The 25834-nt window shown below is 33.3% G+C and overlaps 1 protein-coding gene and 1 pseudogene across 1 annotated transcript; both read right to left on the bottom strand.

Moving 5' to 3' along the window:
* Window positions 1-13059: 13059 nt before the first annotated feature.
* LOC133792350 (DNA polymerase delta small subunit-like) lies at window positions 13060-25827 on the bottom strand (annotated as a pseudogene).
* On the bottom strand, window positions 17359-18038 carry LOC133789995 (protein ALP1-like). The gene is made up of 2 exons (XM_062227615.1): window positions 17890-18038; window positions 17359-17811 (listed from the first exon to the last, which is right to left on the bottom strand). The coding sequence occupies exons 1-2, from the start codon at window positions 18014-18016 to the stop codon at window positions 17534-17536; spliced, it is 405 nt and encodes a 134-aa protein (XP_062083599.1). The 5' UTR covers window positions 18017-18038; the 3' UTR covers window positions 17359-17533.
* Window positions 25828-25834: the final 7 nt, after the last annotated feature.

Genomic DNA, 25834 nt, shown 5'->3' with positions numbered 1-25834 from the left:
GAGGACGTGAGATGGGTATGACACATACTTTCGTAACATTGAGATGTGGAACATGTTGTGGATATCTGATAGGGATGGCAGTAGGGCTAATCTATACGCAACTGCTCCCACTTTGTCCAATATCTGAAAAGGACCTATAAATCGGGGGCAAAGCTTGCCTTTCTTCCCAACCCGCTTTACGCCTTTCATAGGAGATATCTTCAGGAAGACTTGATCCCTGACTTTGAATTCCACATCGCGTCGCTTGGAATCCGCATAGCTTTTCTGACGGCTTTGAGCAGCGAGCATACGCTTTCTAATCAGCGCTACTGCTTCTTGAGCATTTCTAACAGCTTCGGGACCAAGGAGCTGCCTTTCTCCTACCTCGTCCCAGTGTAACGGCGATTGACACCTTCTTCCATAAAGTAACTCATAAGGTGCCATCCCGATATTGTTGACTGGTAGCTATTGTTGTAGGAGAACTCTATCAGCGGTAAGTACTTATTCCACGATCCACCGAAATCAAGTACACAAGCGCGTAGCATATCCTCGAAAATTTGTATTGTATGATCGGACTGACCGTTTGTGTGAGGATGAAAAGTTGTACTAAGACTTAACTTAGTACCCATGGCTTGCTGTAAACTTCCCCAAAATCTCGATGTAAACACCGATCCTCTATCCGACACTATTGTCTTGGGGATTCCGTGCAACCTTACTATCTCTTGGACATAGATGTCTGTGTATTGATCCATTGTGTATGAGCTCTTAACAATCAAGAAATGAGCGGACTTGGTTACTCTATCTATTACTACCCAAGCTGAATCATGCTGGTTACTTGTTCGTGGCAAACCTGTCACGAAATCCATGGCTATATCGTCCCACTTCCATTCTGGTATGCTAAGTGGCTGCAATAAGCCTGCAGGCCGCTGATGTTCTGCTATAACTTACTGGCATATTAAACACTTAGACACAAATTCCGCTATGTCCTTCTTCATCCTTGGCCACCATTACATTACCTTGCTGTCGTGTGTCATCTTGGTCGACCCTGGGTGAACTGAGTATGGGGTACTGTGTGCTTCTTCTAGAATCGTCATCTTATTCCTTTAATCATTCGGCACGCATACCCGATCCTTATATCTCAATAACCCTTGACCTGATATTGAGAAATCTATGGCGTTGCCTTATCTAACTACATCCATATGTGCTACTAGTGTGTCATCACACCCTTGCCCAATCCGTATATCTTATAGCAGATTTGACTGGATAGACAAGTTAGCCAGCTTACCGATAACTACTATTCCAGCATTGATTAGCTCTTGCTGCAGCGACTTTTCTATTATCTCTTCCTACTTAGTGCATCGGCAACTACGTTTGCCTTTGCCGGGTGGTATAGGATTTTGTAGTCGTAATCCTTTACTAGCTCTAACCACCTACGCTGCCTCATGTTGAGCTCCTTCTGAGTGAAGTATTTTAAAATTTGGTGGTCCGTATAAATCTCACACCGTTCTCCGTAAAGATAATGGCGCCAGATTTTCAACACAAAGACCACCGCTGCAAACTCCATATCGTGAGTTGGATATCGTTGCTCGTACTCCTTCAGTTGCCTTGAGGTGTAGGCTATCACCTTATCATTCTGCATCAGCACGCAACCCAACCCTTACTTTGACGCATCGCAATAGACTACAAACTTGTCGTTAGGTGTCGGTACATAGAGTACTGGTGCTGAGCACAGCTTGTCCTTAAGCAACTGGAAGCTTTCTTCACATATATCATTCCAGTTGAATCTTTGCTTTTTCCAGGTCAGGTTGGTGAGCGGAGTGGCTATCTTAGAAAAGCCTTCTACGAACCTCCGATAATAACCTGTTAATCCCAGAAAGCTCCTTACTTCGGAGGCGTTCTTTGTTCTTGGCCAATCCTTCACAGCCTCTACCTTGGATGGGTCTACTACAACTCCATCCCTGGATATAATGTGCCCGAGGAATGCTACTTGTGAAAGCCAAAACTCGCATTTCTTGAACTTGGCGTAGAGTTGATGCTCCTTTAGTCATGATAGGATTAACCTCAAATGTTCCTCTTGCTCGACTTCATCCTTGGAGTATACTAAGATGTTGTTAATGAATACTACGACGAATTTATCCAAGTAGTCCTTGAAGACCCTATTCATTAAGTCCATAAACGCGGCTTGAGCATTGGTAAGACCGAAAGACATAACTAAGAACTTGTAATGCCCATAACGAGTTCTAAAAGTTGTCTTAGGAATATCCTCTCCCCGCACCTTGAGCTGATGGTACTCGGACCGTAAATCAATCTTTGAAAATACGGTCGTACCTCGGAGTTGATCAAACAAGTCGTCAATCCAGGGTAGTGGGTACTTATTCTTAATCGTTACCTTATTCAGTTCGCGGTAGTCTATGCACATTCGCATGCTTCCGTCCTTTTTCTTCACAAATAGAACCGGTGCTCCCCATGGCGAATGGCTTGGTCTAATGAAACCCAAGTCTAGGAGTTCTTGTAGCTGTGTCTTTAACTCCTTGAGTTCTGTAGGTGCCTTCCAATATGGTGCCTTGGAGATAGGCTTGGTGCCCGATACTAATTCTATCGTGAAGTCAATTTCCCGAGTCGACGGCAACCCTGGTAAGTCATCGGGAAATACTTCTGGGAATTCTCGTACAATGCGGACATCTCCAACCTTAAGCGGTGTTTCCTTTACTACGTCTGTGATGCTGGCTAAGAACGCTTGACATCCGTTTTCTATCATCCTTTGAGCTTTGAGAGATGATATTAGCGGTGTGCATAATCCTGAAACTTTTCCCATGAAGCATAGTCTCTGGCCGTCGGGAGTCTCGAACGTCACCTTTTTGCATTTGCAGTCGATGGTCGCGCCATGCCTAGCTAGCCAGTCCATGCCTAGTATTACGTCGAAGTCCTTGATCTCCAGTTTGATCAGGTGTCCTTCTAATTCTACATCCTCAATCTTGATCGATACGCCTCGTACTATCCGTGATGATAGAACTACTTCTCCCGAAGGCAACTTGGTTACAAACCTAGTTCTAAATCTTTCACAAGGTTTGTCTAGTTTTTCTATCATTCCCAACGAGATATGCGAATGAGTGGCTCCCGAATCAAATAATATATAACATATTTTATTGAGGATAGAAACCTGACCTGTGATCACCTTATTGCTAGCGTCAGCCTCTCCCTGGGTTAAGGCAAACACCCTGGAAGGAACCATCTTATCTTCATTTTTCCCTTCTGGCTTGAGCTGAGGACATTCTTTCTTTCGGTGTCCTTCTTGACCATAATTGTAACATCCCTTGGTGTTTTCCCGGCATTCACCATGATGTTTCTTCTAGCACTTAGTACACTGCGGGTACTCTACATAACCCGACCTACTGCTTCCATTGTTTGTCCGTGCCATATTATCATTGTCAGACTTCTTATTGTCAGGATGCCTTCTTTTCTAACCGTTATTGTTGTTGCTGGACTGATTGCTGTTGTTGTAGTGGTTGTTGTTCCGACTAGTCTGAGGATGATTCTGCTGTCTAGGCTCAGACTTACTAGCTTCTTCTTTACTAACATTAGCCTGCAGCCTTTCTACTTCTATTGTCGTCTCTAGAATGTCGGCATAGGTAGTGTTTCCTGGGTTTGCTAGCTTAACCCCTAGCTTGATCTTCGGTCGAAGTCCTCTAACAAACTTAGACACCCTCAGATAGTCAGTTGGAACCATTTCTGGTGCGAACTTAGCTAATCGGTCGAATTGCCGAGCATACTCTGCCACTGATAAACTCCCTTGCTTCAGGCCAGCGAACTCCTTGACTCTTGAAGCGATGACAGTCGAATTATAGTACTTATTGTGGAACAACTCCACAAATCGGGTCCAAGTCATAGTGGCAACATCATGCGTCTGCTGGACTAAGTCCCACCATATCCTGGCATCCTTCTTGAGCAAAGACGAAACACAGGAGATGCGGTCCACGTTGCCTAGATTCATGTGTGTCAAGATTGGCTCCACATTTCTTAGCCACTCTTCTGCCTCGAAGGGGGTCTGCAGTCCCTTCAAAGTTCGGAGCGTGTTGCTTACGGAACAGCTATAAACTAGCTCCTTGTGCTGAACTAGATATGGCGCATAATTCGCCACTGGCCATCCCTTATATGGACCAACTTGTTGGGGTGCTGAGGCCATTTGCTGTGGCTGTGACTGTGGTTGCGGCGGAGGCTGAGTTTGAGGCTGAGCCTGTTGACGCTATTGCTGCAATAGTTCCTCGACTTGTTGTCGCAGTCTGGCGATTTCCGCAGTGTTGTCAACTGGCGGTGCATTGCAGCTGGCAGCAACACGCACTCCCCTTCTGTGAACTGGAGGGGCTTCATTGTTCACCAGAGAAGTGTTGGAGGCATTTCCATTGGTGTGAGCAGACCTTCGGAGCGACATCTTCAATAGAGTTCTAACAATTGAGAAAAACATGTCAGAACTTTACCCTAATAGGCTCTAAGGCAAAAAATTAATCTAAACAAACATAACTCGGACCTATTAATTATGACTTCTTATGAAAATTATATAAGTCTTCTTTATTATTAGAGTGGGTTTCTATACTTAGGAAAATAAGCCATCTTTATTTTCTAAGTCTGTTTCTAATCATCCTATATGACTTAATTCTCAGGCTCGAAACTCATCTTTGTTCCAAAGTTAACCATATTGAGGGAGGGCTGGGATCAGTAAAATTGTTCCCACTACTATGGCCCCATAACTCTCAATATAGAAACTCGGTTCATTGATTTGTATCCACCCTCACCGAACTTAGTCATTATTTATTAAATTTGTTATTTATTATGATTGCAAAAGAAAATCAAACTCATACATGATAACAAAATAACCATGATATTAATTTGGAAAAAGATTTTCACTATTTACAATCATAAAAGAAAACAAATAATAAATTAAAATAAACACTGAAACTAATCTATTCTAAAAATCGGGATCTTCTACATCTGATCCTTCATCTAGCATATCTTCCTCTATCTCTTCATAGTCATCATTGTCTTGTGCCTCAAAATTCCCTCGAGGAAGATTCGTAAAAATTCTATGTTTTTGTTCATTGGTAAACTGAAATTCCATTTTTGAAGTGAACCTAAGTATGAGAAAATAATATCTCATATCTATCGGCAATTCATCTTCATCATCTATCGTCTCCCAAATTTCTTCTAAGGCTGCAATCACGATAGGATAATCTCTAAAAAGTCTAATTACTAAAACGTATTGCTCTGTTGACCTCATCATGATCTGCTTAGATTCTTGGAGGTGACCTATCTCCCCGTGGAACAAAAGTAGCCTTCGACTGATTCTTTCTAGCACTCCTACGGTCTTTTGGGGTTCTCTAATTCTTTTTAAAGCCTTAATGGCTTGGATATCCTCATAATTTAATGTTCTGTTCATTCTTAACTGAAACATAAAGGCTAAAATCGTTAGCTATACATATAAACATAATAACTATAATCATAAACACTTACTTGGCGGTCAGATTCAGAGCTTTGAGTGTGTGTATCAAGGAGAACTTCATGTGAATGAACCGTTTCTCTGATACCAACTATAATGACCCAACTTATTCTAGACTTTGGACCATTAAAACTACTTATACATAGACACTATTCTTAGAAAAACTTACATATAAAATAGTCATAACTTTATTAAAAACTGTAAAACCAAGGTTAAAATACATAAAATTCGGGGTAGGATATGGGATCCCATTGTTTTGAAAATAAAACATATCTTAAATTGTAAATAAATTCGTTACAAGATCAGGTGCGGAAAAAAATACATATAAAGCATAAAAAAAAACAACTTCGTCCTCGAACCGTTCACGCAGTCCACCGAATCCATTCTCCTTCAATACATAATTCCAAGCTGCCAAGAATCTTTCCGCCGCTATAACTATTTTCCTGCACATATAAAACAAAGGAATGAGACTAATGCCCAGCAAGGAAAATCTACTACAAGCATGAAACATATACATAAACATAATATATAAACATATAACATATACTATAAACATATATCATAATTCTAAACCATGTACATGGTAACTATTGGGGTTTGCTAACTAAGCAACTATAAGCCTCAAAATACAATGAGGTTTGCTAGCTAAGCAACTATAAGCCCCAAAAATATAAAAGTGTTGGAGTTTGCTATTTAAGCAACTATAAGCCCCAAAACATATATCATAACATATAAAAACATACTATAGCATAATCACATAAGCATATAATACTATCTTATTTTCCTTACCAAATACTGGGATGTGAGAACAAAGACGAGATTTTGGAACACTCCTAAAAACCATTAATGAGAGGGTGAGTATTTCTAAAATAAGGAGATGAAAAAGAAATGAATCTAAACCACCAAGAAGAAGAGCTTACCGAAATGAAACCTCAAGTTTAAAGAACTTAATTGCCTAACCATGAATGGAAAACAGCAAGTTAGGATTTGAGTAGAGAAAAATTATAAAAACTAATGAAATATACAGAAGTGAACTAGGAATAGGAATACCTTGAATGCACTTATAACCGAACTACACCTCGATATTGAAATACACACTATTATCCTTACTTACCAAGTGTTTAATAAGCTTAAAATGATAAAGGTTATAACCCCAACCCAAGTGTATTACACTCTAAAGTAAACCTAGCTGCTTGAAGGCTCTGAACTCAGCTTGAAGAATGAAGAAATGGCTGGGTACTAGGTCCTATTTATAGAGTTCAAGAATGAAAAGATCTTCATTTAGCTTGAATAAAAAATAATGACTTTTTAATTGAAAATCATTTGAATATATGTTCAGCAGAGGCTTAAGACTCGGTCAAAAAGATTATGGACTTATCAAGAGGTTATGGAATAAATGAGCTCGGTTTCAAAATTATTCAAAAATAATGCCCTAGAGCAGATATATCGCCTGGGCTAATATTCCCGAGGCTCGTCGAAGTGTTCGTACGAAGTTCACGTGTTTTCGTATTACCCGAGTGGCGATATATAGCCCCCTAGAGCTGCGATATATCGGCATACGCTGAAATATTATGCACGTAATTGCACTTTTTTAGCCTAATTTGAATTGAGTGAACAACTTTGACTGAGTCCTATAACGATTTCAAAGCTGCTGGCAGACTCTGGGATTTTCAAATATTACTCTTAATAAACTATTCCTCAAAAATACTTAATTTCTCAATAAACATGCACATAACAAGTGTCATGATCTTATTGGTTCTATCTAAACCTTATTGGATAATAAATATCATCTTCACAATCAGCTATATTAATCAAACCTTTTGTTATAATTAATTTTCTTAAACTATAGGTTAAAGTTATAAAATCTATAAGTGTTGCTACGAATGTCCAACTAAGTCCCGGCTTGAACCAAAATCCACAGTAATAAACATACTATAACTACTACTAGCTATTACTACTACTACTACTATCTAACTAGCTAAGTAAAGTTCTTGGACTCTACAATCGCATAGTTAGGATGAAATAAATAAGCACCAGGCACAACAAAAACATCAACCCATACACGCACAAAATCTGGTCCAAGAGGAATTTCGTGCAGCTCTAAGTCAGGATCACTAGAAGCCCAATGACCTTCAGCAATAATTGCATCTGACCAATCGAGCAAGTAGCAAGCATTCATTGCTTCTGTAAAGTTATGGCCCTTTTTAACTCCAACACTCTGAAAAATTAATTTTGAAGACAATATATTAGTTTTTTGTTTCCTTAAAAAGAAAGAAAACAATTTGAAGATTTACCTTAGGAGAAAGAATATAGTTGGATTGTGGAATATTGTGGGACTGCCCCTCACATGTTGTTGCTATACCACACTAAATATAAACAACAAGATAAGTTTCATTTCAAAAATACAAATTTTTAGTTATATAAGTGCGAGAAAGTTTTTTTTTCTTTTTCTTATTATTTTCTATGCTCAATGTGCATTGATTTTGTTTGTTATCATGTACACACAACATTTGTTTATTAATTAAGTGCTTAGGAACTAGCTCTATGCTGGACAAACACCCCATTGATAATGTTCCTTTATATATTATATTTTATGACTAGCCTTCTATGCTAATTCTCTACTTATAGTCTCAAACAAATGGCATGTGATTCTATTATGCTTCTACAAAGATATTTCCACTTTTTTCGAATTGCATCACTTAAAAAGTTTGCATGTTATTCCTAAGTTAATTTTTTTTTATGTAATTTAGCCCATTACATATCATTTTGGTGTCTTCTCAATATGCAACTGAAGCATCATTAGACATTGGAATGATTGTATCCTCATTTGTCCATATTATTTATTGCTTCAAGATGTTGTTATGTGTTTTTAGCTATTCATATGTGTTCTGTTTTGGTCCTTTCAGGTGTTATTGTGTTCCATGTTACAACTAAATTGAATGTCTTCTATGTGTTTGCTAAAATGTGTAACAAAATAATAGATTCATACTAACTTTCCTTAGTTGATAAGTGTGTGGTTGAAGATTAAATATAATTATTATGTGAATTATTTGATAATGTATTTTACTTGTTTGTTATATTCTGCATGTTCTTGTTTTGATTGTTTTTTATTTTTTATTTTGACGATTATGTTATCAACCATAGTTTAAGAAAAAGAGAACGTGTTAATTATTGATTATCTTTACCAGGTGCATGTGTTAGATCGAAGAGTAAGAGAGAAGCTAAATTGGGGTACTTGAGTGAGCATCATACTTGATTCTTCTCCTCTCTGTCAGATTGTGTTCCGGGTATGTTTATGTATTCAGCTCATCGAAACCCAGTCTTATTTTTGTTGTCTATCTATGTCTTTAATTTTGTTTTTATTTTATAAAGTTGTAGTAATTTTGTGTGTGTTTTGGTTATATTGATACAAGTTTCACAAGATGTCATTCTATAGATTAGTCTTGTATTTTAAGTCCAGCAAAACAGTTACATATAATTAGTTGGTATTTGATTGCTCAAAATTTTTATAATTATTCAATTGTGGGTGTTGATTGGGCATCCTTGTTTGATGTGGATTTTATAGACTGTTAGTTGACAAAATTTTAATTAATGCCAATGTCTCTCTGATGCAGGGAGGTCTCTCAAAAGAGCTGGAAGGGGACAACTTTCATAACATAAAACAAGCAACATTCTAAAGGATATGAGGAAAAAGACGAGGAAATTAAAGAGAGGAGATTGTAAGAATTCTTTAATATAGACCTCATTTATTTTGTATGTGTGTGTAGTTTATTCAGTTTTTATGTTATATATAGAAATCTTGTTAGGCTAGTTGGCTCACTCTCTCACAACATTCTCTCTCTATGAATCAAGTTGTACATATATTTATATTTATGTTTTTTTTTTGTTGTATTAGTTCTAATCTCTATTTTTTTTGTATGAATGGGGAAAGTTTTGGCATTATTCCGTTGATGTGAAAATGGTCAAGCATAATTACCATTTCAATTCAATTATTTTTTTTTTCTTTTTTGTAATGGACCAACTAATGCTAAGACTTTGGACCATTAAAACTACTATACATAGACACTACTTTCACGAAAACATACATAAGAAACATTCACAAACTTTATTAAAAACTCTAAGTAAATGTTGAAATTCATAAATTCGGGGTATGGGATCCCATAGTTTTAAATAGTAAACCATAACTTTAACTTAATTAAAATTGTTTACAAAACCAAGTGCGGAAAATACATAGAACATAATTAAAAAGACTGAAAATAACTTCATCCTCGAATCGTTCACGCAGTCCACCGAATCCATTCTTCCTCAATACACAACCCCAAGCTGCCAAGAATCCTTCCGCCGCCATAACTATTTTCCTGCATACATAAAAATAAAGGAATGAGCCTAATGCCCAGCAAGGAAAATATACTAAAAACATAAAACATACACATAAACTATATCATAAACATATACTATAAACATATGTCATATACTACTACAATGGCCATTATACTACTTGGGGCTTGTAAACTAAACAAGTCATGTGCTCAATAGATTGGTGGGGCTTGCTAGCTAAGAAAGTCATATGCCCATAATTACTGAGGCTTGTTAGCTATACAAGTCATATGCCCAAGGTCTATAAACATACTATGCATAATGTAACATAAGATAACATAACATAACATAAAATATCATAACATAAGATAGCATAACATATCATATAAACATATAAATTCTATCCTATTTTCCTTACCAATACCAGGATTTGAGAATAAGGACGGGATTTGGAACACTCCTTAAACCAACCATAAAAAATGTGAGTATTTCTAATGAAAGATATGATCAAGAAATGAACTAAACCACCAAGATGAAACTTACTGAAAAGAAACCTTAAGTTCAAAGAACTTAAATACCTAACCAAGAGTGGAAAACAGCGAGTTAGGATTTGAGTAAAGAAAACTAATGGAAATTAAAGAGTCATACAAAAATGAACATAAGATTAGGAATACCTTTGGATGTACTAGAACCGAACTACACCTCGATATAGAAAAAGATACTATTTATCTTACTTCCCAAGTGTTTATAAAGCTTAAATTGATAAAGCTTATAACCCAACCCAAGTGTTTATCACTCAATAGTATACCTAGCAGCTTGAAGGCTCTGAACACAGCTTGAAGAATGAGAGAAATGGCTGGGTACTAGGTCCTATTTATAGAGTTCAAGGAGTTTAAAGATCTTCTTTTAGCTTGAATAAAAATAATGAATATTACTTGAAAATCATTTAAATATTCGTTCAGCAGAGGTTTAAGACTTGGTCAAAATGTTCAGAGGCTTGCTAAGAGGTTAAGGAATAAAATGAGTTCGGTTTCAAAAACGTTTGAAAAACTTGCCCTAGGGCCGATATATCGCCTGGGCTTATTCCCCGAGTGTTCGTCGATGCGTTTGTGCGAAGTTCACGTGTTTTCGTATCCCCCGTGTGGCGATATATCGCCCCTATAGCTGCGATATATCGGCATACGCTGAAATATTATACACGCAATTGCACTTTTTTAGCTTAATTTGAATTGGGTAAAGAACTTTGACTGAGTCATATAACATTTTTTAAAGCTGCTGACAGGGTCTAGGGTTTTTAAATATTTCTCTTATAAAACTATTCATAAAAATGCTTAATTTCTCATTAAATATGCACCTGACAAGTATCATGATCTTATTGGTTCTATCTAAACCTTATAGTATAATAAATGACATCTTTATAATCAACTATATTAATCAAACCTTATGTTATAATTAATATTCTTAAACTATAGGTTAAACTGATAAAGTCTATAAGTGTTTCTATGAGTGTTCAACTAAGTCCCGGCTTGAACCAAAATCCACAGTAATAAACATACTATAACTCCCACTACTATTATCTAGCTAAGTAAACATTCTGGGACTCTACATTTTTACACCATTTTGATTTAACAAAAATAAAAATGAAGAAAACTACAACAAAACTTTTTAAAGTCACCTATTAATTTTGTTTTCCTCTTTATGTGTATGTATGAATCTTCTAAAGTATTTGAATGAAAAAAGAATGACTCCTTGTTTTCTTGTTTGTCTTTGCTTATTCCTATATTATTATATCCTTTTGTTTGATTGGATTTTTAAAATTCAGGTTTCATTATATCCTAAAATATATAGAAACATGGACATAATCTGTTTGATAAAATGCTTGTTAGAATAAAATTAGTAGTACCATATTTATTAACTTGTAAATATAGATTATGCTTTCGGTATGTCTTCATCTTACTGTTATTTATTAATTTTTAAGTAGAAATTAGATAGAATAATCAAAGTTCTTTATTTGTGCATATTAACTTTTAGCAAGCACCTTACAGACATTTTTAAACATATCTATTAAAATTTTCTTCTAAACAATTTTCAATATTGTAATGAGGAAAGATATGATTAAGTTAGTTATACATTATTTAAAAAATAAATGATTATGTACCCAAAGCTAAGTCAAAATAAGAAAAATAAAGAATGGATATATTATTTTGTGTTAAAAATAAATTATCTAATAAAATGATTTTTTATATCTCTTTGTTTTCAGTAATTTTATGGGAAGAAAAGTAAGGGACGAGATCCCTTAAGATTGGGTCTATGAATCATTCTGAAGTGCCAGTGACTCAACTTATTAGTTTGTAAGAAGATAATACATAATTCTAGATAAAATCTGACATCATTTCTCATATAAAAGTTACCTAACCATTTATCAATACCAAGTAAAAAAATTCAAACAACACACAATAAGTTTTCTTCCTTATATCACCGCAACACAAAACAAATTTTCCAGAACCTACTTCTCTAAGATACACAAGTTTTCAACCTTCCGTTATCACCGCAACACACAATTTTAATCTCATAATCTACTTCTCTACGAATGAATATTTAAGATATTCAAACTCCTCTAACATTTGTATGATATTAATAAAAGAGTTAAGAGAACATACTTGCGTACCTCTTGCAATTAATAATCAAGTTAATTAAATTTGCAATGCTCCTTGCCAATTCGATCCACAACCTAAAGAATATAATCAATACCTAAAAGATTAATACAAAACTAAAATTAAATGATACAATAAGTAAAAAAAATCTTTTATATATTAATTTTTGGGTATATATGGTTACCATATTATTACAGTGACTAAGGAAAAGAATAGTCGAAACAAAATGTGTTGAATAAAATTGAAGAATCATCATTCAGAATGTGTTCTTTGTCAGCATAAACAAAAACATTTTTTAAATAAAAAAGAAACCAATAAAGAGCATAAGACATAAGACCATTAGCTTGTTTCAACAATAGTACCTTGATTCTTTTAAGTATTGCAAAATGTAGGGCTTAGATTGTTAACCAAGTAGTCCCAATTTTTTCTGAAACCAGATTGAGTTAAGTTACTGTTAATCCTAGCCCGAATCAAACTAACTGTTGTAACAACCCAACTTATTCTAGACTTTGGACCATTAATAACTACTATACACAGACACTAATCTTAAGAAAACATACATATGAAATAACCATAACTTTATTATAAACTGTAAAGCAAAGGTTAAATACATGAAAATTCATTTAGAATATGGGATTCCATTGTTTTGAAAATATTAAAACAATCATAAATTTAAATCTTAAAATTCGTTACAAAACAAAGTGCGGAAAATACATGTAAAGCATAATTTTAAATGACTAGAAACAACTTCATCCTCGAATCGTTCACGCAGTCCACTGATTCCATTCTCCCTCAATACACATTCCCAAGCTGTCAAGAGCCTTCTCGCCGCCATAACTATTTTCCTGCACATATAAAACATAAAGGAATGAGTCTAATGCCCAACAAGGAAAATCTACTACAAGCATGAAACATAATCATACACATAAACTATGAACATATATCATATACTATAACATAGATATCATAACTCTAACCCATGTACATGGTAACTATTGGGGTGTGCTAACTAAGCAACTATAAGCCTCAAACTACAATGAGGTTTGCTAGTTAAGCAACTATAGGCCCCAAAAACATAAAAATGCTGGGGTTTGATATATAACAACTATAAGCCCAAAACATAAAAGTGTTAGGGTTTGTTATATAACAACTATAAGCCCTAAAACATCCATATATCATAACACATAAAATCATACTATAGCATAATCATAACACTTTTATATAAACATAGCACTTATCACATAAGAACTATCCTATTTTCCTTACCAAAAATACCGGGATGATGAGAACAAGGTCGGGATTTTGGAACACTCCTAAAAACCATTAATAGAGAGGTGAGTATTCTAAAAGAAAAGAGATGAAAAGAATAAACTAAACCATCAGGAAGATACTTACCAACAAGAACCTCAAGTTCAAAAAACTTAGATGCCTAACCAAGAATAAAGAATACTGAGTTAGGATTTGAGTAAAGAAAAACTATAAGAACTAATGAAACAATACAGAAAAGGAACTAAGAATAGGAATACCTTGGATTGCTATACCCGAACTACACCTCGATAACGAAATACACTATAAATCTTACTTCCCTAGTGTTTGATAAGCTTATAATGATAAAGCTTATAACCCCAACCCAAGTGTTTAACACTCTAAAGTAATCCTAGCAGCTTGTAGGCTTTGAACTCAGCTTGAAGAATGAAGAAATGGCTGGGTACTAGGTCCTATTTATAGAGTTCAAGAATGAAAAGATCTTCATTTAGCTTGAATAAAATAATGTCTTTTTAATTGACAAACATTTGAATAATCGTTCAGCAGAGGCTGAAGAATCGGTCAAAAAGATTCTGGACTTATCAAGAGGTTAAGGATTAAAATGAGCTCGGTTTCAAAATCATTTGAAAATGCAGCCCTAGAGCCGATATATCGCCTACCATAGGTGATATATGACCCGGGCTCATATTCCCGAGGCTCATCGAGGTGGTCGTGCGAAGTTACGTATTTTTCGTATCCTCGTGTGGCGATATATCGCCCCCTAGAGCTGCGATATATCGGCATACGCTGAAATATTGTACACGTAATTACACTTTTTCAGCCTAATTTGAATTGAGTAAATAGCCTTGACTAAGTCCTTTAACGATTTCAAGGCTGCTGGCAGACTCTAGGATTTTCAAATATTATTCTTAATAAACTATTCCTCAAAAATACTTAATTTCTCATTAAACATACATACGACAAGTGTTATTATCTTATTGGGTCTATCTAAACCTTATAGTATAATAAATATCATCTCCATAATCAGTCATATTAATCAAACCTTAGGTTATAATTAATATTCTTAAACTATATGTTAAACTTATAAAATCTACAAGTGTTGCTATGAGTGTCCAACTAAGTCCCGGCTTGAACCAAAATCCACAGTCATAAACATACTACAACTACTACTAGCTATTACTATTACTACTACTATCTAACTAGCTAAGTAAAGTTCTTAGACTCTACAACTGTCAACCACTTACAGGTTTTTACTGGAAATAGAAAGACATAAATTCAAATAACACAACAAAAAATGGGGGATTGACCTTTTACCAGCTTTTCTTTGCTACTTCAACTAGACCTTTTTTTGCTCAATCTTCATGGAAGGCAAACAAAGTTAAAGTGAAAGAAGCAAAAATAAGCTTTGGAAAGATTGTACTATACATGAGAAAAAATAATAAAAAGAAGATCACTACCCAAAAAAAATAAAATAAAATAGATTGGCTTACAGTTTTTGTATGCCCTCATCCTAGTACACTTTAAAAAGACTGTGATTCCTAGTCTTTTGTTTTGTTAGAAATTCATAAGAGCACCATTGTTCAGGGTAAAATTGAAGCTTAGTTGATATGGAATGAATGGCCTAATGATAAAAAGAAAAGCAGGCTTGAGATTACCATATGATTACTGTAGAGAAAACAAATTATAGATGTATGTTCCACCTTGGATTTTCTGTCAGCTAACTCAATCAAAGCCATTTTGATGTTGTCATGTACTAGCTTTGATGTTGTCATGTTTATTTCTAGACAGACACTAATTATGATGTACTTACTAGTCAAAATAGATATTGTAGTAGTGTGTCACTATTTTAGACTAATCTTTCAAACCATATATAGAAATAGAATTGTCTTACTTAGATATATGTAAGTTCTGTAGAGTAGAATAGAGTAGAACTGATGATGCAGCAACATTAATTAAGTTGATCTACTAGTGCCTTAGATCAGAACCTAACAAGTAAGGAAATTGAAAAAAGTGAAAGCATAAGTGTACACACTAGCAGTCCGAACTAAAAAAAATTAAGTTTTGAGACAGCTAACTAGAATCAATTCTAAACATAAACCACAAATCTTCATAGAAGCATAAAACACAACTAGCTGAAGTGTTTCCCACTTTCCATATATAATAAAAGTATTGATGTCAATCAAGATTACTTTTTTGTAAGAAGCTCCCAAGCAAGCCACAAGTACCCTAATAAACATCAAATTTACACAAAAACAACATACAAGAAGAAGACACCCTGAACAAGAAAAAAAAAACTAGAGCAACCCTTACAAAATAGAGCAAGCTGCTTTTTGTTTTAATCTAAAAATAAATAAGTAGAAATTGGCCAGGTCCAAATAAGGCAAAGATGGAATTTTTATATATTTCTATCATAGAATGACCCATTTTAAATTTCAATGAAGCAAAAACAAAAATTGCTGATGTACCGATATATATAAATAAAGTTGTTTGAAGAATATAATTTGGCCAAACAATGAAAAATTGTTGTGTGACCATTAAAGTATTTTGCAAGGCTCAACAAAAACAAGAGTGAAACCTTACAAGATATACACATAGAACTAGGAAAGTAGCCACTGATTAGTCACTCTCAAACAAGTAAACCCATAAAAGCAAAGACTGGGGCTCTCAAAGACATTCTTCTATTGGAACCTTAATTAAAATAGTGGAAGCATGATATACCGAAGTAAATTAATATCAATATCCTCCCTAGAGTAAACACACTAAAAGAAAACAAAATCACATCCACCAAAATAGTAAAACAAATAAGACATAATTGAATCCTAGTGTCTCACAATTAAATTATTACCCCAAGACAGCAATATGACAATAGTTATCTAAAACATCCAAGTCATAAAAAACAAAAATTACATCTCACATATATACTCGAAAATTAAATAACAAACCTAAGACATAGATTTAAAAGTTACAAATTACCCAAGTAACATAATCTACAAATAACTTGGTAGGAAAATAATATAAAACAATTGTTGAACCTAAGAACCAATCGTCTCTTGCAAACTATGAAAAGTAATAACAAAAACTTAAACAAGTTTTCTATAAGATAACTAGTCCTATAACTCACACCTTCAAAAGGAACAAACAAAATAAACATAGAACAATAAAATTAGAAAACTGTATTTTTGATTAGAAAACTGTATTTTTGAAAAGTGAGATTCTGAAATGAAAATCTAAATTTAGTGACTAAAAACATGTTTCTGAAAATGTGATTGGTTCAATGTCAGGAAACTGTTTTTTAGTTTTAAAAAACTGAATCTGTGATTGGTATTAAATTTGAAAATATAACAGAAACTGAAAACGTGATTGGTTCAGCTGAATCTGAATATTATTTTTATTTTTATATTTTATATACATAGGTTGTATAATATTAAATTTTAATTTATCTACAAATTTAATTAAGTAAAATTTAATTATATTGATAAATTAAAATTTAATAATAGTGCATTGATTAAATTCATAACAATATTGCATTGTCGTTAATTTTGATTTTTTTTCTAAATTAAAGTTACATATTTTTAATTAACTAAATATTATTGTTATAACTAAGCCACATTTGTCCAGCAATGTCATCTCTAATATTTTCCATCTGAGCCATATAAGCTTGACTGAAATTAATCTGTGGTGCCTCAGAAATTCCTGCTTCATCTCCTTCTTGTTGGTTTTCTATTGTTGTATTAGATTGGCTTTCAGTTCCTTCAATATCTTCAACAGGTGTAGCATCAACTGAATATTGTTCAAACATTCTATCATTAATAGAATGCATTTTGATCTAGTTGTGGATAGCGCAACATGCTATTGGTATTCGACGTTGCTTTCCAAGCAAGTATGGAGGCATTGACTTCAAAATGGGAAACCTGGCTTTAAGAAGTCCAAAACAACGTTCAATCACATTGCGCAATGATGAGTGCCTATAATTGAATAACTCCATCGCACCTCTAGGATGGTTCCCTCTTCCTCTAAAGCGACGCAAGTGATAACGTTCACCACGATATGGTGCTAGAAACCCAGGCATATTTGGATAGCCAGAATCAACAACATAGTATTTACCTATATTAAAATCACTTATTATGAACAAGGGAATGTGAAAGAAAATTATAATGCATCAAGACAAGTGTAATTTAAGACCTGGTGGTGGCATGGGAAAGTTATCGTCTTTTCTAATTGCATCAAGAAGCACTCGAGAGTCATTGGCTGTTCCTTCCCATCCAGCGTAGACATAAGTAAACATCATATTAAAGGAGCATGCAGCCATTACATTTTGTGTTACATCTACTTTTCTTCCTCTATATGCAAGTTGTTTTAGAGCTGGTGCAACTGCACTTACATGAGTACCATCAATTGCTCCAACACAATCCTACATAACAAATCAGATATATCATTACCAACTTCAATTAAATTAATATGAATTATAACAAATTTTTTATTAAAATTAATAAATAAAATTTACCTTAAACCATGGGAAATACTTCGAATTATTTTGAATTTCTGCTTGCACAGTATTAAAGTGAAGAGGCTTTATTACTTCATTTCCTAAATAACACAATGCATCTAGCACTCTGCCAAACTGACGACAAACAGTTTCTACCGAATGTTGATATCTTTCAGCCACAGTCCTAACTCGTTGGTTGTGTGTTACTATCCATAGAAACATGACAACAACTTCTTCAACACTAATTACCTTGTCATGTTCTATGACTTCCATTTCAACTAATCGACGACATAAAGATCTAAAAGTATTAACGTCCATTCTAATTGTGTAAAACAATCTATCAGGATGTCCATTTAGCAGCTCAAGTAAATATTGACATCCAGACATATTTGAAGTGCGTAGTGGTCCTCTAATCTGTTGAGATTTTTGCATCTCATGTATTCGATTAGCCATGAGAACTTGACCAATTAATTCCTCGCTTGATGAAGACGAAGTATCACCAAATAATATTTCAAACTCCTCATCCGAATCATCCATCTTAGGTACCTAATTATGACAATAATAAAAGTTCAATCACGACAATAAACACAAAGTCAAGTTCATTACACATTATCTAAGAAAATGTAAACTTCATGGTTTGGTAGTTCATAACAGACAAAGTCATAATAAATAAACAATATTAAATCACTCCAACAATGAATCAAGATAAGCACGTCGACGCTCCTCATTCATTCTCATGAATATTCCGCGCCATTCTGGAGTTGCTACAAACTCATGCAACGCTTTGAGGTATATTTTGTTATCCAGATTTGGAATACCATCAAGAATGCTTTGACAATCTTCCACATTGTAAGAATTAGTGACTTTGCTGGTTTCCTCGCTAATTCTTTTTTCTCTCGATTCATAATACTTACGCATAGTCTCACTCCGTGTTAATGATGCCTCAGTCTTAGAAGAAATACTTTTTGCAAGTTCTCCCATCACTTGGTCGAAGGCAGAACTAGCCCCTTTGTTCTTTTTCTCTTTTGGTTTTGGTGCATCTGGTGGAGCAGAAGTAGCTCGACGACGTACACCAGTAACTTCTTCTTCCTCTCCATAATTATCACCATCAAATTCAAAATCAATATCAACATGTACTCCAGTGCCAACAAAATGACGCTCTTGTTGGCGTTCCTCAACTGAAGAAGGCGGAAGTTGAGTGGAGGCATAACTCATACCACCAGTGGCTGTTGTATTATTGAATATTTCTCCAAGCATCTTATAATGTTGCAATCCTTTTTTTCGAAATCTCTTGGCATTTGGATATTTCTACAAAAATCCAAAAACACACAACATTACTACATAATAGGAATTTAGAATAATCAAGTAATCAACAACACAAGTATAGTATAAGTCTATTACCTTTAGATAAGTGTCCCATACTTCATCACTTGCCGTAACAGTATTTGTTTGAGGATCCCACCCCATACCAGTTTGTTCCAAAAGATGAGAAAATTCTCGATGTGCCTTTCTCAACCGATTGAATTTGGATTTCAATTGAAGCATTTTATATCTCTTTCCAAAAGAATTAAATATGTCATTTTCTATTTTTAGCCATCCTTTTTTGTCCAAGGTTGTTGTTTGTAATCCTTTTTTAGCCTCTTCATACAAAAGACCAATATAATGTGATTCAATAGCCTCAGGCCAAGAAGCATGATCGTCAATGTCTACATTCTTCGCATCCATCTAATCATAATTTTAACTATCAAAATCTATGTCTTCATAAATAATGCTTATTATAAATTTATTAGCCCAAGTTTTCAAAATCAAACATTCAAATCAAAGAATTCCAAGATATAAAGAAAGTAGAGAGAGGGAGAAAAAGAGCTCACATCAGATATTGCATATTGAGAACAAAGGGACTATAATGGTTCACTACTAAGCTTGTTCTTTACATTACAATATACAACCATTGAAAAAGTCAATTTTACCATAAATATTTAATAAAGAAATAATTATGCAAATAAGATTTTCTTTGTGTTGCAATCAAAATCTAGGCACAAACTAATACAAGTCCAAGAGTTGAGTTAGCTCACAATCAATGAATCAAAAGCCTACAAAAAAAAAATCAAAAACAAATATACTGAAAAGTGTTAGCATACATATCCATAACCATTACTAGAAGCCAACTCACTTGAAGAATGGGGTATTCATCCATAAGTAAGACTCCAATCACTAACTCCAAGCACTCACAATTATTAACACACTAACAATCAACTTCTGACCCTATAAAAGCATCACTTACAGAATAAGAAGCATGTATTCATATCAATAAGAAGCATGTATTCAAAAAAATAATTATCATGCATCTTGCATATATTAAACTTAGAACAATTAATAAGCATTTGTAAATACACTTTATCAATCATAGTAAATACTAAAAGACAATACTGTTTATCAATCAATAAGCAGTGATCATTCAACAATACTATTTAACAATCATTATAAAGTTCAATAAAACCAATGCATTTTCTTCTAAATGATGCTCACAATATATGTTATTTGTATATATGCATATAATTACCAAATCAACATAATAACAGAAATTCAACAACACCAAAATATTACATAGTTTAATCAAATTGATCTTCATATATGAGGTGAGTTGTTGATTTTATTACAAACTTCTAGATGAAAAATTTCTAGATGAAAAATTTCATAGCTTTATTTTTACAAAAGGCTAAAATAAAGGCAGAATACAATAAATTCAAAACACAATAAAACCTTCCAACCAGGTAAAACATTAACCCCATATGAACTTCTAATTAACAACTAAGTCAATCAATTTTGCCTATACCAACTAGATAAGCCTTCAAAGAATTTCTTAATTTTTTTTCTATTTACTCTAATCATAAGCTACTTATATGATTCTTACAATGGATTTAGCACCATTAAAGCTTAATGAAAACAAAATAAAAAAGACAAGAAACTATCCCCAATTAAATAATTCATAAATAATAAGTATATGACCCATACATACATACAAATATATATGAGTTTCCCAGAATTCTTTTCCCAACTAACGAAACCCCAGAATAATAAAACTTCAGCACAAAAGTCAGTCTTAAATAGCTTATCAAACATAACACAGAAACTTCAGCTCAAAAACCTCAGAATAATAAAACTTTAGCACCAAATTTCTGTCATTTTCCCGTAAAACACATGCAAATAACTTCATTTCAAGATCTTAGATAACATCATACCCTCACCTCACTTCAACTCTAACACCACATACAACAAAAATATATGTATAAATATATATATATATATATGCATCTATATATGCTGAATCATTTCAAAAAAGTCTTCTTTTCTTCTTTTGCAATTTTTCTAATTTTTCTAGAAACTAGGAGAAAGAAGAGAAGTCATTTCATTATATATATATATATATATGATGTGTAAATATATCAGATGAAAATGAATTTTTTTTTGGAGAGAACAAGTCTCACCGTTTCTCTCATTCACTGGCTTCAGCTATCGAAATCAAAAAGTCTTTCTTTGGTAGTTAGCATCAAAATTACATCACCCATATGACTTACAATCACCAGTTACATTAATAAATCCAAAATCAAAGGTATAAACCATAAGTTCAACTGAAAAAACAAATGGGTATTTTGATAAATCAAATAAATTTTACAACTATGATTAAGATAATCCAGAACAAAAAGAACTTGTCTCACCTTATATTTATGAACCAAGTCTCCGCCTTCTTCAACGATGGTGCAACTCAAGTAAGCCACAGCTTTGGCGAGTTGAGACTCTGCAAATTTGCCAGTACAAAGAGACAAAGGTGAAGAAGAGGAGAGAAAGATTGGATATGTGAGGGAGGAGGTAGTCAAATAAAAAATCTATCGTGCTTGGTATTTAGGTTTTAGAATTAGGATTTTGAGAAAACGATATATTTGCGTTTCCAGTTTTTGTGTTAATTTTATAATTCAGATTTGAAAATAATTTTTGAAAACACTTAACCAATCGTATATTTTGGTGGGCCCCGCATATTTTCAGATTTCAAATTTATAAAATTGAATTTGGATTTCAAACCAATCAAGCCCTAAGGAACCATAATATAAAGAAAACATAGCTCTATAATTAAAACAAATACATAAGAAATGTAGAGCTAAAAGAAAGATCAAAACCAAATATAATCAATAAATTATCTAAGTCTTTGGTTCTTTCTAGAACATCAACAAGACCTATATCTCACCTCTGCAAAGACCACCCATGAGAAACAAGACCTCCAACCTATGTTGATACTATATACGAGGCCCAAACGCACCTCTGTTGAGATCCCGTCGTGATCACTACGAGTCCACCAACCCACGCGCAGCGTGAGAAGGAGGGGTCTGAGGAAGGGAGAGAGAGGTCAAAGTTTGGGTTAAAAGGGAAAATGACAGCCGCTAAAGAGGAGCTTTTGGTTGTTCAGCTTTGGGTACTGAGGTAGGAAATGAGAAAATGGAGAATAGGCAGGAGGGACACGCCTTATTTTTTGTTTTTTGTTTTTTCAATTACACTTTACCGCCTCCTAAGCTAAGAGAATATAATAATTTTTAAATAGTATTATAATCATGTGTTGTGGAAATGAGATTTTGGTGTAGTGGCAGTAGGGTTGATTAAATTTCTCATTTAATCTTGGATGAGACCTAATTACAATATATTTTGTATAATGTGATTATTATTATTTGTGTTATGGATATATGATCTTTTTTTCTTTATGTATGTAATTTTTTTGTAAATAGGTATGATTCAATTTTTGGTAATATATATTATAGTTATTTAGAATATCCTACAAATTTTTCAATAAATTCTAAATAATTTAAAATGATGAAAAAAGAATTTCAAACAACTTATATATATAATTTCTATATTTTTTATAGTGTTGTGAGTTGAAATTTTTGGAAATCTCACTAAATATTTATAAATTAGAGAACTATATTTGCACCCCATAAATTTATATATATACATCTCCAAACTAAATGCATCTCATTTTATAAGATAAAAAATATATTTATATATTATTACACACTATACATTTATTATATTAAGTCTTGTTTTGAACACCATTTAAAAAAATTATGTATAGCATTTATTAAAATTGGAGACTTAAATACAAATTTGATTTTTTCTTAGTAAAATATATAATTAAATACAATAAACTTACTTTTATATTATATGATTTGTTTTTAATAAGACAATATATATAATTTTAAGAGATTAGAAAAACTCAATTAAATAGGAAAAAAATTAAAATTTTAATTTAATTAAGAATTAGATGTACTCACTAAGTATAAAATTTTATAAATAGAATTAAAATTGTAAGGTGGTATATATTTTAATTATTTACTCAAGGATAAATATGTAATGAAAAAATATATATTATTTTTAATAAAATGTCTTTATAATATTTTTGAGTGTAAATAACTTTCCTTATAAATTTTATGTCTTTTACATATACAAATTTAATATTTTTGTATCTAAATAAATTAATATTTTTTTTGTAAATTAACGGCATAACTTCATTGCACCACATCTCAAATAGTCACTTTCCTGTTTGTATAACAAACTCTATAAATTTTTAGGAAAGCGGTGTTATAGTAGAAGTGAAATATAAATATTTCATTTGAAGAATAAGAAAAGGAAGTAGGTTTACACTCAGAAGAACAAAAGAACCTGGGTCAACAAGATATCCAACTCTTTGATAGGCTCAGATAACCTTGATTGATCTTTTGAAGCCAAAGTCTGTAATGTATAAATAAAGATCAGAAAAGGTACTGTATTGTAAGCAATCCAATGTAATAAATCTTGACACTATCAAAGACCACAACTGGGAGAAGGTAAAATATGAGAACATAGTAATATAAAACAAAGTGCCAAATTGCATATAAACATTAGGAAGGCCTAGATATACGAGGCACACAACTTACGTTTACCTGCATTTTTTTACAGCTGAGTTTATTCAATACTAACTATAAACATATCTTGTTTTCAATATAGGAAGTTATATATAACAATTCAAAAATTGGTAAAAATATATCTGGTACACATCTAACATTCCTCACCTGTCCATTAAGGAGTTCTCGAGGAATTTCAAATGAATTTCCAGCAATTACAACTTGAACTATTTGTGCTGCAATACCTTTTTCCTGTTCATTTTTTAGCTCTAGAAAGTTAGTATGCCAAAAATTTGTCAATTTTTGAGCCACATTAAATTAGATAGACAATATAAAATGAACCTCTTCATCTCCTAGATGTCCAGTAATGTGATCAACAAGAAGCTGAAACTGGAGAGGGTTAGAGTTGCCACTTCCAACTCGCAACCTAGATACAAAAACAACATATTTGTCTTCTTCTGCAAGGAGTGAAAACCAATGGTCATATTTCATAGCAACGGTATGACTCAACTGTTTCTTTATTGGCTTGATTTACATGATTCTACTTCTTATGTCCTATCTATGAGAAAAAAAGACCATGCACAGAGTTCTAACGAACATTAGGCAAATTAAGAGATTGTACTTGATTTAAGTGATCTCTCAATTTGTGGAGGTAGGCCAACTTCCAAAACATCTTCAAGAACGAAATCACTAGGTCCTACTTTTCCATGCAAAGCAACAACCGCCCCTGTCAAAATATCATGTTAATCAAAAGTTAACAATTTTAAAAGGCATACCGAATGAAATCAACAAAATATTTCATACTCTAGTCTAATACTTTGTTCATGAAAATTACCTGTAACATAAACAGAAGGCGAAAGAGCATGGCCACTAAGCTTAACTCTTCCACTTTGATCTTCTAAGACAAGGTAATCATCTGTGTGCATAAAATTATGTACCTTGACAAGTGGGGCAACAGTTCTCTGTAAACAGAAAGATTGCAGACTTTTATTTTCTTAATATTCCATTCTTATTCAAATCCAATGATCATGTATCAAAATATATGCACCAATACAAGCAAAAACTATACCTCCTTAGAGTACTCCTCAAGAATTGAAGGTTTGAGTTTCATGTGCTTGTACAAGGTTCCAACAACTATGCATTCCTTCCCCTCTTCTAATTCCAAAACAGTACGTACTGCAAAAATCAGCAGGAGAACAAGATTTATGAAAGCCATAGCTCGAACGGATAGCTAAACATCAACATAACTACACAGAAAAAACCTACAAAGTAGTAATAAAAATAAAACCCAAATCAAAATAAACATGCAACCACAATGCATATACAAGATTGAAGCAAAAAAAAAAAACAACTAATACAACACAACTAAACCCCTTTTGAAATTAGTCTTAGAATTTCCAAGGACCTGGTAAATGAGATTTCCAATTAGGAGCAAGGGAATAGAGAATAGTCCTCAACATGTGAAGACGAGCAAAGTAAATCTGACTATACTGTTGACCCCTGTACGTCTCTTTCCGAATCTCAAACTTCTCATCCTACATTAATAGTAAAAACTTATTATTATTGTTATTATTATTATTATTCAAATTTGCTCAAAGTATATTATACAAATTAAAATTGAAATTGAGATTGAGAATTGAATTATAAAATTTGTCAACTGTAATTGAGGGTTAGATATCTAAGAAACATAGAGAAGGGAAAGAGCATTTGGATT

The sequence above is a fragment of the Humulus lupulus genome, chromosome 7 (assembly GCF_963169125.1).
Source record: "Humulus lupulus chromosome 7, drHumLupu1.1, whole genome shotgun sequence".
NCBI lineage: Eukaryota > Viridiplantae > Streptophyta > Magnoliopsida > Rosales > Cannabaceae > Humulus > Humulus lupulus.
Note: the sequence above shows the minus strand (reverse complement) of the source record. Positions and strands in the feature narration are given on the sequence as shown.